Below are 19,751 nucleotides of genomic sequence, written 5' to 3'. Positions count from 1 at the left end.
GTGGGTTAAACCACAGAACCGAGGACTTGCCAATCAGAAGGTCGGCGGTTCAAATCTCCGCAACGGGGTGAGCTCCTATTGCTCTGTCGCAGCTCCTGCCAACCTAGCAGTTCAAAAACACGTCAAAGTGCAAGTAGAGAAATAGGTATCACTCCAGTGGGAAGGTAAACGGCGTTTCCATGCGCTGCTCTGGTTTGCCAGAAGCAGCTTAGTCATGCTGGCCACATGACCTGGAAGCTGTACACCAGCTCCCTCGGCCAATAAAGCAAAATGAGCGCCGCAACCCTAGAGTCGGTCACAACTGGACCTAACGGTCAGGGGTCCCTTCACCTTTACCTATGCATTCCCCCAATAATTTTTATTGGTTTTCATTTTTGCACACAATTTTTCTTGCAATTTCTCTACCTCTACCCCTCATATCCCAAGACAGACGTATGGCAACTTAACACCCCAACAACTAGATGCACTGACAGCTTGACTTGCATAGCTTGCGTCGTTTGCGAAGCAGCTGTCTGAAATGGAGTCAAAACCATGGGTGCATTGAGCTACCTGGGCTCCCCCCTTCAGCTATGGGCTACCAAGGACATGCGAGGGACCCCCACCCTACATGATTATCCCCACCTGGGCTTCCATGCGCGCCCGTCGCTCCTCTTCCTCCTTCCTCTTCCTCATGTTTTCATTCTCCTGTTTGGCTTCGGTCACAGCCTGCAGGAACTGGTCAAAGATCCCGAAGAACTCGTCCGGTTGCGTTTTGCCAGCGTCTTCCCCAAAATGCTTCACTGCCTTGGCAAACTAGAGAAAGAAAATATGCATTTTGTTTTCTTTGTGGGGACTTATTGGCCCAAAGCAACCCTTCTCAAAGAGAGCCTCTTTGGTCTAAATCAGTCACTGATTCAGGAAGGAGATTTTCTCTGCATGCATCAACCTGTTTTGATCACTGAGTGACCTCAACCCCATCATCTTCCCTCAGCCTAACCTGGATCACAGGGTTGTTGTGTTGAGGTGTGTGTGTGTGTGTGTGAAGTTGTGAAGAATCACACAAGCTGACTTTAGCTCCTTGGAGGGAAATTTGGGGTGTGTGTGTAAAATTATAATAACTAAAGAAGGAAGCAAAAACTATTTGGAAACTACAACTAATCTAGGCAGGTGACTGGGAGAGGCTGCTGGAACCATGTAACACCGGTCCTGAAAGACCTACATTGGCTCTCCGTACATTCAAGCACAATTCAAAGTGCTGATGTTGACCTTTAAAGCCCTAAACGGCCTTGGCCCAGTATAACTGAAGGAGCGCCTCCACCCCCGTCGTTCAGCCCGGACACTGAGGTCCAGCTCTGAGGGCCTTCTCGCAGTTCCCTCCCTGCGAGAAGTGAGGTTACAGTGATCAGTCAGAGGGGCCTTCTCAGTGGTGGCACCCGCCCTATGAAATGCCCTCCTATCAGATGTCAAGAATGTATATGGCTGGGGTAACCCAGTCAGATGGGCAGGGTGCAATGCAATGCAATACAAATAATTCCGAAATCGAAACACATTTGTTTCCTAATTTCACCAGGTCCCAAACAACCAGTGTTAGGTCAGACTTTGGCCAGTTCAGCTCATGATGCAAGTCCTTAATCCCTTACATATCTGGAGAGTACAAGCCAAGGCCTTGCTCTGCTTTGCCGCATTACACCATTCCTTGCCCCCAAAATCCGAATCCTGGTGGCTAGAGTTAGACCCCAGGCCTCACCAAACCTCCCTTTCCAAAGGTCTGTTCTGCCTCCCCTGTCGGAACAGCTTCTGCCATTCTGAAGACATCAAGGAAGTCACACCTCTGCTTTCAATTAATGCCCTTTATCCCCTACCTCCTCTTTTTTTCATTATTAGTATTATTAACTCAGGAGCAATAAAACCAACGGGGCACAACACTGCAGCAGAGGAGATAATAAAACTCGAAGGCACAGGGAGAGGGGCAAACTCGCATTTTCAACTTCTCTTTGAAGGTTTGTGCTCGTATTTATCGTTGCCACATGCTTCAGCATTAGAACCAAATGTGCTATTGAAGCTTTTGGAAAGGAGGTGTTTCCCCCCCCAACCCTCCCTCTTTTTCAAAAGCGAAACTTTGCCCATCCAAAAGAACGAAGTTTGTGCTATCTACAGAAGTGTGTGTGCAAAGCAGATAAAATTTGCAAGCCAAACGCTGATGCAAGGCGTGTGTAGCAATGTCAAGGGTTTGTAAAATAAAGAAACACAAAGGGGCTTCTTGGTGGTCCTTTAGGGTCACTGGCTTTAGATGGTTTTAAGAAAAGAATGAGAGAATTAGTTGTGGACATCCAAAAAATGAATTCTGGGAACTGTGGTTTGTTAAGGGTGCCGAGAGTTGCTAAGAGACCCCTTTCCCTGTCACACAGCTACAGTTCACAGAGTTCCCTGTGAAGAGGGATTGGTTGTTAAACCACTCTGGGAATTGTAGGTCTGCGACGGAACTTGGGAGTTCAAGGTTCCGGTTTAGTCAGCCATTCAATGGTTGCCTCGGGCAAGCCACATTCCCTCAGTCTCAGTTATCCAGCTGTAAAATGGGAATATGCAATCGTGACCCAAACCACAGACTGCCATGCCTAGCCCTGAGTTGGTGACAGGCACTGTGTCCTTGGAGGATGAACCAGACACTCCACAAGCCGAGGACCTTGGGGCAAATGAGCAGGCAGAGTCTCCTGGAACCAGCGCTGAGGATCCCCAAGTCCTGCTTAAGAAGCCTTGGAACAGTCAGAGGAGGAGATGAAAACCGTCCTCAAGAAGGCCAGCACCTAAACACTCAGGCTGACATGTAGCAACATAACATGAATCTATGGACGCAGAGTAGTGGCATGGTTCTTGCTAAAAAAAATGTAGTATAAACACTGACAACTGGGAAACACTGGCCTGTGAGCGCTGCAATTGGAAAAAAGCCTTTACCGAAGGTGTCATGGGCTTTGAAGACGCTCGAATTAGATGGTTTATCAGAAAAAAATAAAGAATAAATCAAAACAGGAATTTGTTTCAAAATGGGAGGTTTTCAAAGAATATCTGAAAAATAAATATAGTAGTTTAAATTCTGTTGCAGTATTCGAGGAACTTCAGTAATAGTTGCAAGGTAGATATAAGAAATTAGATTTATTAAGAATAAGTTTAAATATGATAAAAGTGTGTATTGGCAATAAGTAATATGAATTTGAAATACGGAATAGACGGGAGGTTGGGTCTTTAGTGTTAAGACCAATAGATGTTTTATTGTTTGCTAAGAAAATTATGTGTCTATGGTTATCCTTGTGTGTAATTTGGTATTTGTGGTTTTTTTTTCTTGTTGTATCAATAAAAAAACTTTATTTGAAGAAAAAAGAAGACGTTCAAACTCAGGACGCAAGGGAGAAACGTGCTAGGAGGAAGGCACGCTTGGCAAATCCACACCATGATCACACCCGCCTGGAAACCAATGTCCCCACTGTGGAAGGACGTGTGGTTCCAGAATTGGCCTCCACAGTCACTTATGGACTCATAGTTAAAACCGTGTTTATGGAAGACAATCTTACTCGGCTACGAGGGATCGCCAAAGAAGAAGAAGAAAAGAAATCTGGTAAGCCAGATAATATAAGGCCTCCTTGAGCCTTCCAGTTGCTCCTCATTCTAGTTACTCCTCTTTGCGGCTGGTCCCAGACTTGGATTGTTTCATGACTTCGCTTCCGGGTCACATTTTGGACTTAGACTGATTCTCTGTGCTTGACCTTGGCTTGTTTGGACTGACGCACCTGTAGCTCTGCCCATGTTGGCAAGTGCCTTTGGTGAGGGTCTTCTATCTCCTGGAACTGAGGGTGAGGACCCTATCCCTACAAAGCAGAGAGGTTTGGAGCGCCAGGGGTCTCCGGAGGTTTCACTTTCTTACCAGTTCTTTGGCTTCTGCCAGGAGATCTTCCACATCCGAGAAGCTAAAGCTGGCCAGCGTGATGAACTGGCTGACGACGGAAACAAACTTGTCTTCTGGGTGGGAAGGCTGAGTTTTCTGGTACGCCAGTTCCTTTGGAGACAGGAGAAAAAGAGAGAGAGAGAGAGAGAGAGAGAGAGAGAGAGAGAGAGAGAGAGAGAGAGAGAGAGGGAAATTTTGGTTATTGGGAGCTCAAGGAGAGGAACCATGGCAGTCATCCACCCAGGTGTTGGCTGGGATCCACAAGGACCTGAACGGCAGAAACCCAATGCTCAACCCATGCTCACCCAGCATGAGAGAGCTGCTACTATGCAGCACTATTTCATGCGTTTACAGTACATGTGTTGAATACTGCAACCACATGGGCGTAGGGATGATTGTGTGGATTACAGGAACACAGAAAGCTGCCCTATAGTGAGCCAGAAACATCCCTAGCCCTACCTGGAGATGCTCAGGATGGAACTTTCTGCATGCCAAGCAGATATCCTACCTTGAGCTGTCACCCTTGGCTCTATCCAACCCAAGAATTATCCTCCCTCCCAGTTAGGTATCAGCTGGGCACACCCTCCATCCTTGGAGGTTTTTAAGCAGAGGTTGGGTGGCCAGCTGTCATGGATGCTTCAGCTGAGATTCCTACATCTCAGGGGGGTGGACTAGAGCATTTTCAACCACTGTTCCGCGGCACACCAGTGTGCTGCGAGATGTTGCCTGGTGTGCCGTGGGAAAAATTGAAAAATTCAAAAGATTTAAAAATAAAGTATTTTATAATTTTTCATATTTCTGTTTACTTACTATTTCATAATAAAGTAATTATAAAATACTTTCTTTGTGTTTATTTGATTCCTATTCAAGAGAATTACTTTATATATAGTCAATATAGGCACAGAGTTAATTTTTTTAACATTTTCTAATGGTGGTGTGCCTCGTGATTTTTTTCATGAAACAAGTGTGCCTTTGCCCAAAAAAGGTTGAAAAACACTGGACTAGAGGACCCTTGGGGTCCCTTTCAACTCTACAATTATACTGTTTTTAACGCTATATTTTATATTGCTGCGGCCTGCTCTTAGACCTTCCTGATGATTGGTGAGTTATAATGACTCAGGTTAAATTTGAGGAAATTTGTGTGTGCAACCTACAACCCTATCACTTATCCACAGTCCCCCCCCCCCCCGCATTCATTTGTATTCCACTTTTCTTTATCAAATCAGTTTACATTTACAGTGGTACCTCGGGTTAAGAACTTAATTCGTTCCGGAGGTCTGTTCTTAACCCAAAACTGTTCTTAACCTGAAGGACCACTTTAGCTAATGGGCCTCTTGCTGCTGCCTCGCTGCCGGAGCACGATTTCTGTTTTCATCCTGAAGCAAAGTTCTTAACCTGAAGCACTATTTCTGGCTTAGTGGAGTGTGTAACCTGAAGCGTATGTAACCTGAAGCGTATGTAACCCAAGGTACCACTGTACATTGTTGTTTTTTTTAAAAAAACATCAATATAACGTAAAAGATACTTTAAAAAAGAAAGAATAGCTTAGCAAAGAACAAAAACAGCAGTAGCAAATGAACATACAAACTATAATAATAATACTAATAGTAATAGTAATAATAATAATAATAATAATAATACACACACGAAAGCAAACACAACCACAGCAGCATATAACAAGATCAGACAGGCTGAGTCTAAGAATATTAAGCCCCATCAGCAAAAACTCTTCTAAAAACGCGAAGACTTCCAAGTACACAGTATCAGGTCTTCTCCAGCACAGCTGGCCGGGGTTCAAACGGAAGCTGTGATCCAGAACATATGCAGGGAACCAGTTTGGCAAAAACTGGCAGGAAGGTGACATCTGCACCAGCTGTGCCTATCCCCAAACAAACTTCCTTTTAAAAAAAATGCTTATAATTAAAGAGACAAAGGCAAGCGACTCAGGTCCTTAAGAGTTCCATAAAACCATAATGAGCAGTAATGAGCTGCAGGTCAGGAAGGAGGAGAAGGGGAACGGCCTCTGGGAAGGGAAATAAAAGCAGCTCCAGTCGCCTTCGCCTCCTTCCTCTCTTAAGGACGGGTGCTTAAAAAAAGCAGGGGGACCATTAAGTGGGTGAAGAATACTTACTGTCTCCACAGCCCTCAGCCCACTGCGCAAGGTGCCAATTTCCTTCTCCAGCTCAGTCATGCTGCCAGAAATAAAGGAAGCCAGTTACATTTCCAGAAACACAGCTCCAAAGCCGGCTGCATGTCTCCCATTGAAAAACAACAACAAATAAAATACATAGTTTGCATTTCCTCCTGCTTTTGGGTTATGCTCTCACCTGTAGCAAACTTTGCATCAGCATCTTCTCTAAAAACTGGTGCCGGAATTTGGCTCCCACCCCTTTCCCCTCCGCATGCCTCTTTCCTTTTGTGCCCTGTCTTTTAGACTTCAAGCTTCCAAGGGACTGCCTTGTTTTTTAATTGATCGTACGTAACCATAACTTTATCAACAAAAAGATCATCTGTTTGCCTGCCTCATCTGTTCATCTGTCCAATTTCAAATACATTGCAAAAGCAAACTGGGACTAATAACTTAAGAGGATTGCCGAAAAACAAGGATAAGATCTTCAATGGGTGCCAAAAAGATGCTAGAGAAGGCATTTGTCTGACATGCAAACAAATAAGTAATTTCGGGCGATGTGTGTTAAGATTCAAAGTGGCCGTATAGGTAAAGGTAAAGGGACCCCTGACCAGTCGTGGCCGACTCTGGGCTTGCGGTGCTCATCCCACTTTATTGGCCAAGGGAGCCAGCGTACAGCTTCCGGGTCATGTGGCCAGCATGACTAAGCCGCTTCTGGAGAACCAGAGCAGCGCACGGAAACGCCGTTTACCTTCCCGCCGGAGCGGTACCTATTTATCTACTTGCACTCTTGACGTGCTTTTGAACTGCTAGGTTGGCAGGAGCAGGGACTGAGCAACGGGAGCTCACCCCGTTGCGGGGATTTGAACCACCGACCTTCTGATCAGCAAGTCCTAGGCTTTGTGGTTTAACCCACAGCGCCACCCGTGTCCCATAAAGTGGCCGTAGCAATGTGCATTATGTAAAATTCAAATTTTCGTATTGACAAGCCTGTGAGTTATGACATTCACGGCCTGCAAAAGAGCAGACTGAGAGGAGATAGGATCTCCATCTTCAAATATCTCAAGGGCTGTCAAATGGAAGAGGGAACAAACTTGTTTTGTCCTGCTCTGGATGGTAGGACTCGAACCCATGGCTTCAAGTCGCAAGGAAGGAGATTCTGACTCAGCATCAGGAAATGTCCAGGCCCCCCACAACAGAGTGAGCAGAATGTCCCTCCAAACGCCACAAGACTGGGTCGCCACGTTTCGAATCAAATGGAGTAACACATGTTGAAGCCGAGGAGCGTGTCAGGATCCCCATTGCACCACTAAACCCAGGGTGGAATTTCTGAATCTGCAGGACTGGCGCCGAACATCTCCTGCATTGCAGGAAATAGGCCTGCAGGCCTTGGACCCAGACAGACATTTCTGCCTCCGCTCACCTTTTGCACAAACAATCAAGCTCACAAACTGGCGCCTGGCTTTTGACTCCTGCAAACTACAGGTGCGTTTATTTTAGAGTCAGTCATTGTGCTCTCCTGCTCCACTTGTTGCAGGGCCTCCCTATAAACCCAATAAAGACCTGTTTGCTTCTCCTTAATTCACTTCAAACTCCTTTACGAGGCTGCCTGCACATACCAATTAATGGTGAAATCCCTCAAAGCGTGTTGATTAAAACCAGCAAGGAAGAAAGGGGAGAGAGAGAGAGGGAGAGAGCAAGTATCTGATTTAAAAACCAAATACCCCATCGTTGCAACCACGGATTTCTTGAACATGAGTGCACGCTAATTGGCTGACAATTAAATCACCCTGGCTTGCAGCTAAATAAAGCCAGTGATTTTTTTTTTGGGGGGGGGTTTCTGGCAGCTGCTGCTGGGTGTTCACTTCTATTTGGGCGGGTGCAGTGGGGCTCCCCCATCAGCAGGCCCTCCTTCTGGGTGGAGGGACACCTTGGCCTCATCCAAACCCTCTTCAGCCTGGGGAGAACCCTCCCAGCAATGTCCTCATTTCGCTTTGCTTAGGGCTCAGCTCTCGATAGTAAAGGTAAAGGGACCCCTGACCATTAGGTCCAGTCGTGGCCGACTCTGGGGTTGCCGAGGGAGCCAGCGTACAGCTTCCGGGCCATGTGGCCAGCATGACTAAGCCGCTTCTGGCGAACCAGAGCAGTGCACGGAAACGCCGTTTACCTTCCCGCCGGAGTGGTACCTATTTATCTACTTGCACTTTGACGTGCTTTCGAACTGTTAGGTTGACAGGAGCTGGGACCGAGCAACGGGAGCTCACCCCGTCGTGGGGATATGAACCGCCGACCTTCTGATCGGCAAGTCCTAGGCTCTGTGGTTTAACCCACAGCACCACCCGCGTCCCTCAGGTCTCGATAGAAACGTGCTAAAAATCATGAACACTGTTGGCCTCCTGGATTCCCAGGCATCAACCCAATCGTACGACACTCACTTTACTTTGGCAGCCTGGGGGACATCCTTCAGTTCTTCGTGCAGGTTGAGGACTTTGGGGTACTTCTTTTCTACGATGGTGATGAGATAATGCAGCAGGGTAATATTCCTACAACACAAGAAGGGCAGTGATCGATATATATGGATGCAACAAAGGTTTGTGGCTCCTGTATTCAGCTGCAAAAATTGCCTCTATTTGTGAAGGGTAGAATTGTTTTGGAGGAAGCAACAGGATGCTGAAAAGTTACTGTGAAAAGGGGCTCGTCGCACAGGGCAAGCCACCTGCGCAGTACAGGAACGGGGGGGGGGGCAAGAGAAAGGTCTTCTGGGAAACAGACTTTTACTAGGTGCAACAGCAAGACAGGCAGTCATAACAAATAGCAGTGCCACTGCTGGGTGCTGCGCAGTCGCAGTTTTATCCATGATATGGCCTTCTTGGTGGTGGCTCCCCATTTGTGCAATGTCCTCCATGGTGTGTTGTATTTTTATTAATTTTCAGGAGGAATCCAAAGCATTCCTGTTTACCCCAAGCATTTGCTGGCTGAATGTTAACAACAACAATTTTATTATTTATACCCCTGAGCCCCAGTCACTCTGAGCAGCTTAATAGCCCAGTAGGTTTCTTCCATCTCAAAAAACTTAATAAAACATAAAAAATTAAAAAAACTGCTGCCTTCAGATGCCTTATAATTTTCCCTGGCACCCTTGAAATTATTCACTATCAGGATATTTGATTGTTTTACAACTTTTTAGATGCTGAACTCTTTTAGGATATGAACTTAATAAACAGCTAAATAGCTGGGCTCCAGACATCAGACACATGGCCTTGAATGAGGGTGCCTGACATAATAATGTTGGGGTGAGAATTCATTTGCAAAGCAACCGTTCCGTTATGATAACCCTTTAGCTGATAAAGGTCCTGAACACAGGGCAGCAAGGTAGAAGCAGGCAATGTTTAGGTGACATGAAGGGTTTCGACAAAAACCTGGGCTGAATCTCAAAAAATGTTTCTGCAGCTGTTCCTTGTGGGCACTTAGTAAAGGTAAAGGTAAAGGGACCCCTGACCATTAGGTCCAGTCGTGGTCGACTCTGGGGTTGCGGTGCTCATCTCGCTTTATTGGCCGAGGGAGCCGGCGTACAGCTTCTGGATCATGTGGCCAGCATGACTAAGCCGCTTCTGGCGAACCAGAGCAGCGCACAAAAACGCCGTTTACCTTCCTGCCGGAGTGGTACCTATTTATCTACTTGCACTTTGATGTGCTTTCGAACTGCTAGGTTGGCAGGAGCAGGGACCGAGCAACGGGAGCTCACTCCATCGCGGGGATTCGAACTGCCAACCTTCTGATCGGCAAGTCCTAGGATCTGTGGTTTAACCCACAGCACCACCCGCGTCCCCTTGTGGGCACTGAGTACAATCCCACAAAAAGAGATTCTTCCTGCATCTCATTCTCACAGAAAGCAACTGGACTCACGCTCTCGAGGCAGAAGCAGCTTGGGCTTACTTGTCAATGCTGGATTTGGTGTCCGCAATCTTGTTGAGGCTGGCGATTTTGAACCCGTACGCATTTCCCCGTTGGCCTTTGTTCATGTAGTTCCCAAAGGCCAAAACCACCTCCAGCAGCTGCTTCAGGCTTTTGCTCTGGAACGTCTCTGTGGAAGCGGTGCGGATTGCTGCAAAGGGGAAAAGATTTTGTCAGTAATATTATTATCGTCGTCATTATCGTTGATTTATGAATCCCACACAGTCGCCCCTAGGAGGTGTACAGCAGAAAAGAGTTAAAAACACAACCAGAAGCTATGCAGTATGCTTTCCATTATGTTTTTGTTATGCTTTTTATAATTGATGTTCTGTAATGTATTTTTAATGTTGTACACCACCCTGGGATCTTTTGATAAATGGGGGTATATGAATTGAATGAATGACTGATATTTAAAAAAACAAAATGGACACCCATGGCACAGATCCTTTCATCTAGCTGGGAAGGCCTGCTGGAGTGAAGACACCTTCAATTTTATCTGGCACCTGCCATATTTTGCTAACAGGCAGCTGCCATATTTTGCTAACAGGCACCTGCCATATTTTGTGCAGGAAGACTTTTCTTTGAGCAAGTGGTATGCACAGTGTTGGAATAAGACTTCCTGCACTGCCATTAGAAAATAACTTAATCCTTCAAATACTGTAGAAGTCTTTTGTATGTTCGTGGAAGGAAGGAGAGTTCAGGGGGCAGGGTAGCAGTAATTGTACTGTAATGTGATCTTTATCCCTGCATCTCTATCATTTGGTTGAAAATATATTTTTTTTTTAAAAGTTGAATTTTTTTTGCTTTGTTTAGGAAGATCCGAGCTGAAACACCCAAGGATTTAAAAAGCATCCCATCCCGCCTATAACACAAGACTTACCTTCCACTTTAGGCTTAACTTCAGCAACTCGCTCAGCAAACTTCTTTTTAAAATACAAGGACTGCAGCCTTTGCTGGTAATGGTTTATCCTGCAAGAGACAAGACACAACAAACCTTGAGTTGGCAACTAGTAAAAGATCTGGCGGGAAAGGGCTGTGTCTCGGATTGAGCTATATATATATAGCTGTGGCTAGCAGCTCAAAACTGGTTTTGAAACCTGAGGACTTGCAGGAGGTACAGGGTTTGTCCTCAAAGGACATGAAACCACTCCCAAAGGCTGCAAGGGTCAACACTGTTTACTTAGACAGGAACAGAGCTAGGGCTCTAGTCCCATTGAAGGAAGGTAACCAGAAGTGCAAGGTGGTCAGGCACGAGACCAGTCCAGTTGCAGGTAGTTCCAAAGGTGGAACGGGTACCACCTGTATGTTTACTTCACTTATTGCTGCGTTAGCCTATGCAGCTTCGGTTACCTGAAATGGGGGGAGGATGTTAGTATTACACGTAGCCAGTGCAAATGGGAACTGAGCAGGAAGAACAAACGGTGCCTGGTGCATTGTGGATTTCTGAGGGGACATTTTCTGGGACCTTATATGGGTGCCATATGAGGTCCTAGTGGCCGTAATGTCACCCACAGGAACCATCTTGGCAACTCCTGATTGCAATTCACAATAATTATTGTTATTTTTTTCCATTTATTGCCTATTACGTTTTTGCAAACCACCCTGAAAAGGGGCTGCGGTCTGCCACGGCCTGCGCTTTCAGCCCAGAGCGCAACTGTGTTTTCCTGCCAAAAATCACCTGCTCATTTCGAAGAGGAACCTGTCTGCCTTCGCCATTCGGTCCAATTCGTGCTTGTGCTCCTCCAGCAGGTCGATGTCAGCTTTCTCCGGAACGAATTTTAGAAGCTGAGAAAGGGGATGTCGGGGGGTGGGGTTAGGGAGAGAGATAACACTTTAAAACACACTCGCCCCTCTCCTGTGTGGTCAGCATCTTCCTTCAGTGGGACGGACAAAGGGCAGCTGTGAAACTGGCCCAAGGTCCTCTAACATGGCCTTGCCAATCTGGTGTCCTCCAGATGTTTTGGACTACAACTCCCATCATCCTGTGGGTACCTTGTAGGAGACTTGCCCTCATCTGTACCCAGTTAACCAATTATGGAATGGCTGTTTGCAAAGAGAGCCATTCCTACTTAACCTGAAGGGGAGGCCCCCACCCAGGGCCAAATTTAGGTTTGATGAGGCCCTAAGCTACTGAAGGTATTGGGGCCATTTATATGTCCAGCTGTCCTTTGTCAACAACAAATTGCCACTCTATTTTTGCATTGAATACATGCTATATGGTAATTTATGGACCTAATAGGTATCTAAAGCCATTTGCACATGAAGAATGTAGGCACCCTATATACAGAAATGAGCAAACCAGTGATATTTGAGGGAACAGGCTAGCAGGCGGGGCCCATGATTTACATCATAGGATCCTACGCAACACAAAACACACTTGCTGTATGTAGGTTTTATTTTATTTGTTTTTTATCTTATATTTTGGAAATGTGCATCCAGTTTATTTTTTTCCTTTAATTTTTTGGGGGGCCCCAAGAGAGTGGGGGCCTAAGCTATAGCTTGTTTAGCTTATATGTAAATCCGGCACTGCCCCCAACCTGCACTTTAGAAGTGAGTAACTTTAAAAAACACAAAAAGACCCCCACGTGTTTGCACATTTACAAGGATTCGCCCAACTTCCCAAAAACGTAATTGGAGGGATATGTAGAATTTAGATTTTTTTAAAAATATATTAAGATAGAGAATGTGGTTGGGGTTGTGTGAGAGGGATGGAATAATGGCTGTGCAGCAACTGACAGAGGAGGAAAGGCACATAAGACCCACAAAAGTGGGGCCCAGATTTCCAAGTGTTTTGTTAAACATATTCTCATTTTTAAAAACCACGGCTCTTTTACGTGACTCCAGGCGCCCTCACCTGTTCTAGCATATCTTTTGGCAGGTCCTCTTGTTCATCCATTGATAAGATGGCACGTTTGATTTCGTCGTTGGACAATTTTAGCCTGGAAAAGCAACAATGGGACACCTTGTTAGGCAGGCAGACCGGACAAGTATCTAAAAAAAAGCCCAGTCTCATACGTGGAGTTGTATACAGAAGGCAAGAAGGGTGTTCGCCCAAACTGTCCATGCCAGCTATGGTTTTATTCATGTGTTGCATACAACTTATACAGACTGATTGCAAAACCCAACCTTCAAAAGCGATTTATAAAAAGAATAAAAATACCACTATAAACAGCTGAAGACAGCTGTTTAAAACACTAAGACATTAATTAAAATATCAGAACGTTTGGCAAGCTAAAAACAGATTAAAACACATGTAAACAGTCTGCATTTCTGGTTATGTAGGAGAGGAATCCTGGACCAATCCTCATTGTGGTCGTTCAGCCCAGAGACTGAGGTCCAGCTCCGAGGGCCTTCTGGCAGTTCCCTCACTGCGAAAAGTGATGTTACAGGGAACCAGGCAGAGGGCCTTCTCGGTAGTGGCACCTACCCTGTGGAACACCCTCCTGTCTGATGTTGTTAATAATAATAATAATAATAATAATAAATGTTATTATTTGTACCCTGCCCATCTGACTGGGTTGTCAAGGAGATGAGTAACTACAGAACCTTTAGAAAGCACATGAAGGCAGCCCTGTATAGGCAAGTTTTAAATATTTAATGCTTTATTTTGTTCTTATATATGTTCAAAGTTGCCCAGAGTGGAAACATCATCATCATCATCATCATCATCATCATTTCTGTTACTATTGTTAACAGACCTCTGGGTATAGGGCGGTATATAAACTCTAATAATAATAATAATAATAATAATAATAATAATAATAATAATAATAATAAATTTTGTATACTGCCCTTCATCAGGAGATCACATGTCGCTTGACAACACAAAAACACAAAATGAGAACACAAAATGCCTAATAATGGCAAAAGCAAAGCATACCAATAACCCCCCTCCCACAGACACCTTTAAAAGAATGTTAATCTTTTTTTACAACAAAAACCCTTTACTATATGTAACTGCATCTCTATGTTTTTATAAGGCATATGCTCTATGCATGGCTCCCATATTGTTTGTATGGTTATGTTATTTTGTACATATTTTTAGGGTAAATTGGGGGAGAGGGGAATCTCTTTTTTAAAGGATGCACTTTTTCCGGTTTTAGAAGGGACGCGGGTGGCACTGTGGTCTAAACCACTGAGTCTCTTGGGCTTGCTGATCGGAAGGTCGGCGATTTGAATCCCCGCAATGGAGTAAGCTCCCGTTGCTCGGTCCCTGCTCCTGCCAACTTAGCAGTTCGAAAGCACGTCAAGTTCAAGTAGATAAATAGGTACTGCTCAGGCGGGAAGGTAAACGGTGTTTCCGTGCACTGCTCTGGTTTGCCAGAAGCGGCTTAGTCATGCTGGCCACATGTCCCGGAAAAACTGTCTGCAGACAAACGTCAGCTCCCTCGGCCAGTAATGCGAGATGAGCGCGCAACCCCAGAGTTGTTCGCGACTGGACTTAATTGTCAGGGGTCCTTTACCTTTACCTTTCCTCCCCCCAGTTTTATTTTTTGTCTCATTGAACCCTCCTTACGATCCCAGCATGAAAAGGCAGTCGAGAGGGAAAGGGGGAAGGAAAAAAGGAGACAAAGGAAGGAATATTTGCATGCTAAGTGATGACAAGAATAAGAAGTTTGCTGGAATACCGGAAGCTGTAGGGCAAGGTTTCCGAAACTTGGGTCTCCAGCTGTTTTTGGACTATAATTCCCATCATCCCTGACCACTGGTCCTGCTAGCTAGGGAAGATGGGAGTTGTAGTATAAAAACAGCTGGAGACCCAAGTTTCGGAAACACTGCTTTAGGGGAAGGGGCACAACATTAGGGGAAGGGGTAGGATAGGAATTTGATTTGATAACAATGATGGAACTGCACATTTCTGAAGAGGTTTTGTATATCTCTCCTGGGTGTGGGGACTTGTGGTGCCTGTCCACTGTGTGGACCAGCAAAAGGAATCAGCAAGACCTTTCTGGGGCTTTTGAGGTACAGGATAGGCTCAAAACCAGCCCTGTGCATCCAGGAAAACAGAAAACCTCTGTACGAAAGTGCCCTTAGAGGCTCTTTGAACGCCGGTGGGGGAAGGAGACGTCTCCCAGTGCCAAAATAGAACAGCCTCAGCTCCGACAATATCATGGGAAAGAGGCCAGCCAAAAAAAGCTTTAAGCTGATAACTGAGGGAGGGAGGGAGGGAGGGAGGAGGAAGCCCCCCAGCCCAAACACACAATAATTATCTTTTGTTGGCAACAGCTGCTGGGCGCAGACGGGCAGCGGGTGGAACTGGGTCACGGTGTCGGCCGCCGCAAGGATTTAAGCCCCGAACTTTGTCAATGGGATGTGGCAGCTTGGGAAAAGGGGGTGAAAAACAAACGCGCAGGGGCTTCCCATAGGGGACAGTCTTCCCCCTTTGGCCTCATCCAGGCTCCTTTTAGCTGCTTGTAGAGGAGCAACACCAAGGCAGAAACGTGTTAGCAAACCCAAGAAATCAGAGTTGCACGGGCAGCTTAATTTTTTTGGGGGGGGGATTCAGTCCAGGGGTGTGGAAAGAATCATACATCGAATGAGATTTTTAAAAATAAGGAGGAGGAAGTAGAAAGTGCCTGGACTCCTAAACGGACGATCAGCAGTGGAGACATGGTGAAGGTTGTGTCAGGCTCCAGGGAACCGGGCAGTTCCTGAGCCTGGCATGGCTTCTTCTGCCCTGCTTCGGGCTTCTCCAGAATCTGTTTTTATGGGTCGTGGGGTGCTGCCATGCCCTGGGCACCGGGGAGATGGAACAGAAATTTACTTCACTGGGGAAGGCTCAGTGGTAGAGAACTTGCCTGGCTTGCAGAAGGTGATGGATTTAATCCCGTGCATCTCCTGGGAATGCCCACTGTTTGAAACCCTGGAGATCTGCTGCCAGCCAGTGTTGGTAATACTAAGCTTGATGGACCAATGGACTGACTCTGGCTAAAGGTACTTCCTGTGTTTCCATTTCGATCAGCCCTTTGTTCCGAAACATGAGGACTATCATCTTAAATTCCTTCTTAGGCAAAGGGCTGTGGATGTGAACTGACCTGGATGGCACCTACTGTACAAATGGGGATTTTGGGGGAAGGGGCCGCAGCTCAATGGGAGAGCAGCTGTTTTGCATGCAGAAGGTCCTGGGTTCAGTAGAGGGCTTCTGCGCATGCGGCAAAACCCAGAAAAATACTTCTGGGTTTGCCACGTTCGCACCCTGAAGGATACGCAACCAGAGGTGTGCGTATCCAGAGGTACCACTGTATGGAATGGAAAGAGGAATGGAAAAACTTTGTGGATTACTTGGCAAATAATTGTAATCTGGTGAAAACGTTAGCAGGATTAAGGTAAATTCAGTAACAGCGTAATACAAAATAAAGGAAGAATAAAGGGAAAAGAGAACTAAATGCATATATAAGAATATGCAGGAATGGTGGGAAAATCAAAGGAACCAGGGAAGGGGAAGAAGGGAGGATGCAAATGGATGTTTTATTATAAAGTAAGATATGAATGAGGGATGTGGGTGGCGCTGTGGGTTAAACCACAGAGCCTAGGACTTGTCGATTAGAAGGTCAGCGGTTCGAATTCCCATGAGGGGGTGAGCTCCCGTTGCTCGTTGCCAGCTCCTGCCAACCTAGCAGTTCGAAAGCACGTCAAAGTGTAAGTAGATAAATAGGTACTGCTCTGGCGGGAAGGTAAACGGCGTTTCTGTGCACTGCTCTGGTTCCCCAGAAGCAGCTTAGTCATGCTGGCCACATGACCCGGAAGCTGTACGCCGGCTCCCTCGGCCAGTAAAGCGAGATGAGTGCCGCAACCCCAGACTGGGCCTAATGGTCAGGGGTCCCTTTACCTTATTAATGAGGGGAAATGTTGATTTTAATGTGACTGTGCTTTTGGAAATTGCAGTTTACGGTCTGCAAATAAAAACATCCTGAAGATCCCAGGCCACAGAGAGGTTAGGCTGGCCTCAACTAGAGCCAGGGCTTTCTCGGCCGCGGCTCCAATCTGGTGGAACGCTCTGTCACAAGAGACTAGGGCCCTGCGGGACCTGACATCTTTCCGCAGGGCCTGCAAGACAGAGCTGTTCCACCAGACCTTTGGTCAGTGTGCAGCCTGACCCCCTCCTCTGGCAATCTGCACAGATTTTTGCTTAATGGTTGCCATCAATTTGATTTTAATTAATTTTATAATGAATGTTTTTAGAATGTTGGATTATTTTGATTGTTGTTAGCCGCCCTGAGCCCAGCTTCGGCTGGGGAGGGAGGGATATAAATAAATAAAATTTATTATATTATTAATAATGAAAAGAATATAAATAAAATTCAGAAAAAGAGTACATTGGGAACTGTAGTTCAAAAGCAGCAGGAGACCCAAGTTTGGGAAACACTGGACTAAATGATTCTCCGGTCCATTCCAAGTCGACAGTTCTATGATTCTGCATGGCAGCTTTGGAGCAGTGGGAGGGAATGATTTAGCATGCAAGAGAGAAAGATGGAGAGGGGGAGTCTGCTAGGCACAGACTGAAGATGAAATGGTGACAGATTCTCCATTTCATAGCTCAGTGGCAGAGCCTCTGCCTTGCAAGCGGAAGGACCGTGGGGTTCAATCCTCAGCATTGCCAGGTACGACTGGAAGAGACCTTTACCTGAAAACCTGCTGCTACCAGTCACTGCAGGCAGCACTGAGTTAGAGGGACCACAAGGTAACTTCCTATGTTTGTATATCAGTTCCCCCTCTGGCCTCCTAATGAAACCTAACAGGCAGGGATGCTTACAGAAGCACACCTGTCCTGGATGCAAGGAACAGGTATATCTAGCCCGGTCCAGCACAATTTAAGCCCCCGGTCGCAGAAGCCATTAGATGGCCATGCGGCGCTTGCAGGAAGGGGGCACTGGGAGAAAATCGGAACGGCAAAAGTACTCGCCTGCACGAGACGAAATCTAACATGACCTCACCGTGCAATCATTTTCCCCAGAGCGAGAGAGATAAAATATCTCGCAAGACAGAACCTCTCTCTTTGCTGAATGCCAGACAATATCTGGTTTGCTTTACGAATGTCTAGGATAAATAAGGAGCCTGCTTGCATGCAGAGGTCCTCCGTCAGCTCCATGGTGCGAGGAGAAATGCAGAAAATAATGGCACTGGAATCCGAAAGCTGCGAAATGTGGCTCACAGCCTCCTAAGCAAAGAACTGCAGGATTGTTTTGTTGACTGCAAGAGCATCCAGAGGCCAAGGTCATCCTCAAGGACAACCCCCCACCCAGGCAGCCAGGCTTAGAGGACGCCAATGGCGTAGGACCACCCAGTTAGCTTCAAAACTGAGGGAAATGGACCCAGCCCCCTGTCTACTATAAGGTGACCAGATTTTTTTTCAATGGATCTGGGGACATTTTTCAACTTCCTATTAAATAGATAGGAAGGACAGATCGTGAAGCTGAGACTCCAATACTTTGGCCACCTCATGAGAAGAGAAGACTCCCTGGAAAAGACCCTGATGTTGGGAAAGATGGAGGGCACAAGGAGAAGGGGACGACAGAGGACGAGATGGTTAGACAGCGTTGTCGAAGCTACCAGCATGAGTTTGACCAAACTGCGTTGTCGAAGCTACCAGCATGAGTTTGACCAAACTGCGGGAGGCAGTGGAAGACAGGAGTGCTTGGTGTGCTCTGGTCCAAGGGGTCACGAAGAGTCGGACACAACGAAATGACTAAACAACAACATTAAATAGATGGATTTTGTCAGGGGACTAATTTGTACATCCGGGGACTGTCCCCAGGAAACGGGGATGTTCTGGTAACCTTAGTCTGCTATGCTATGCTACTCACTGCCAACCTAGTAGTTCGACAGCACATCAAAGTGCAAGTAGATAAATAGGTACCACTCCAGCGGGAAGGTAAACAGCGTTTCCGTGTGCTGCTCTGGTTCGCCAGAAGCGACTTAGTCATGCTGGCCACATGACCCAGAAGCTGTACGCCGGCTCCCTCGGCCAGTAAAGCGAGATGAGCGCCGCAACCCCAGAGTCGGTCACGACTGGACCTAACAGTCAGGGGTCCCTTTACCTTTACCTAAGAGATTAAACTTGTGTATTTTATGTGAGAATTACCTCTTATCCTATGTAGTGAAGAATTTTAGCAGACCAGTTAGCAAAAACCCAATTGGGACGGTGGTTTTATTGCATATGTAGTGACTGTTGTTGGATGACGCCATGGCCTTTGGCTAGTATAATAAAGTTTGTGACGATGACTATGCCACTCGTGAGAGCCAGTGTGGTGTAGTGGTTAAGAGCTGTGGATTCGTAATCTGGTGAACTGGGTTCGCTTCCCCGCTCCTCCACATGCAGCTGCTGGGTGACCTTGGGCCAGTCACACTTCTCTGAAGTCTCTCAGCCCCACTCACCTCACAGAGTGTTTGTTGTGGGGGAAGAAGGGAAAAGGAGATTGTTAGCCGCTTTGAGACTCCTTAGGGGAGTGATAAAGCAGGATATCAAATCCAAACTCTTCTCCGTCATGTGCTTTTTGTGTCTGTCCCAAGAGGCAATTTATAACCACGAAGCTGCAGACCTAACCCCAAAGCACTGGCTATAAAGGTAGGTTACCGGAGTTAAACGAGAATTCATTTGGTAGTTGGATGGTAGAGTATCTGCTTTATACGGAGAAGGTCCCAATTTCAACCCCTGGCATCTCCAAATACCGTTTTTTTAGCTCTATAGGACGCACTTTTCCCCCTCCAAAAATGTGTGTGCGTCCTATGGGGCGAATGCAGGCTTTCGCTGAA

At 46.3% G+C, this 19,751-nt stretch overlaps 2 protein-coding genes across 3 annotated transcripts in view; both read right to left on the bottom strand.

Annotated features, from left to right (window-relative positions):
- The window catches only part of DAAM1 (dishevelled associated activator of morphogenesis 1), a 186,405-nt gene that overhangs the window by 4,885 nt on the left and 161,769 nt on the right, over positions 1-19,751 (bottom strand). For both annotated transcript variants that reach the window (XM_081909810.1, XM_081909811.1), the window contains 8 exons: positions 12,853-12,937; positions 11,677-11,783; positions 10,879-10,967; positions 9,981-10,149; positions 8,480-8,587; positions 6,048-6,108; positions 3,896-4,027; positions 622-792 (listed from right to left, as the gene is read on the bottom strand). In XM_081909810.1, coding sequence (XP_081765936.1) covers positions 622-792; positions 3,896-4,027; positions 6,048-6,108; positions 8,480-8,587; positions 9,981-10,149; positions 10,879-10,967; positions 11,677-11,783; positions 12,853-12,937 — 922 coding nt within the window. The remainder of the gene's footprint in view (positions 1-621; positions 793-3,895; positions 4,028-6,047; positions 6,109-8,479; positions 8,588-9,980; positions 10,150-10,878; positions 10,968-11,676; positions 11,784-12,852; positions 12,938-19,751) is intronic.
- The window catches only part of JKAMP (JNK1/MAPK8 associated membrane protein), a 93,302-nt gene that overhangs the window by 33,299 nt on the left and 40,252 nt on the right, over positions 1-19,751 (bottom strand). The gene's annotated exons all lie outside the window — the stretch shown is intronic.

The sequence above is a fragment of the Podarcis melisellensis genome (assembly GCF_964234715.1).
Source record: "Podarcis melisellensis genome assembly, chromosome: 1".
In the NCBI taxonomy this organism is placed as follows: domain Eukaryota; kingdom Metazoa; phylum Chordata; class Lepidosauria; order Squamata; family Lacertidae; genus Podarcis; species Podarcis melisellensis.
This window is presented reverse-complemented; position numbering and strand designations above follow the sequence as displayed.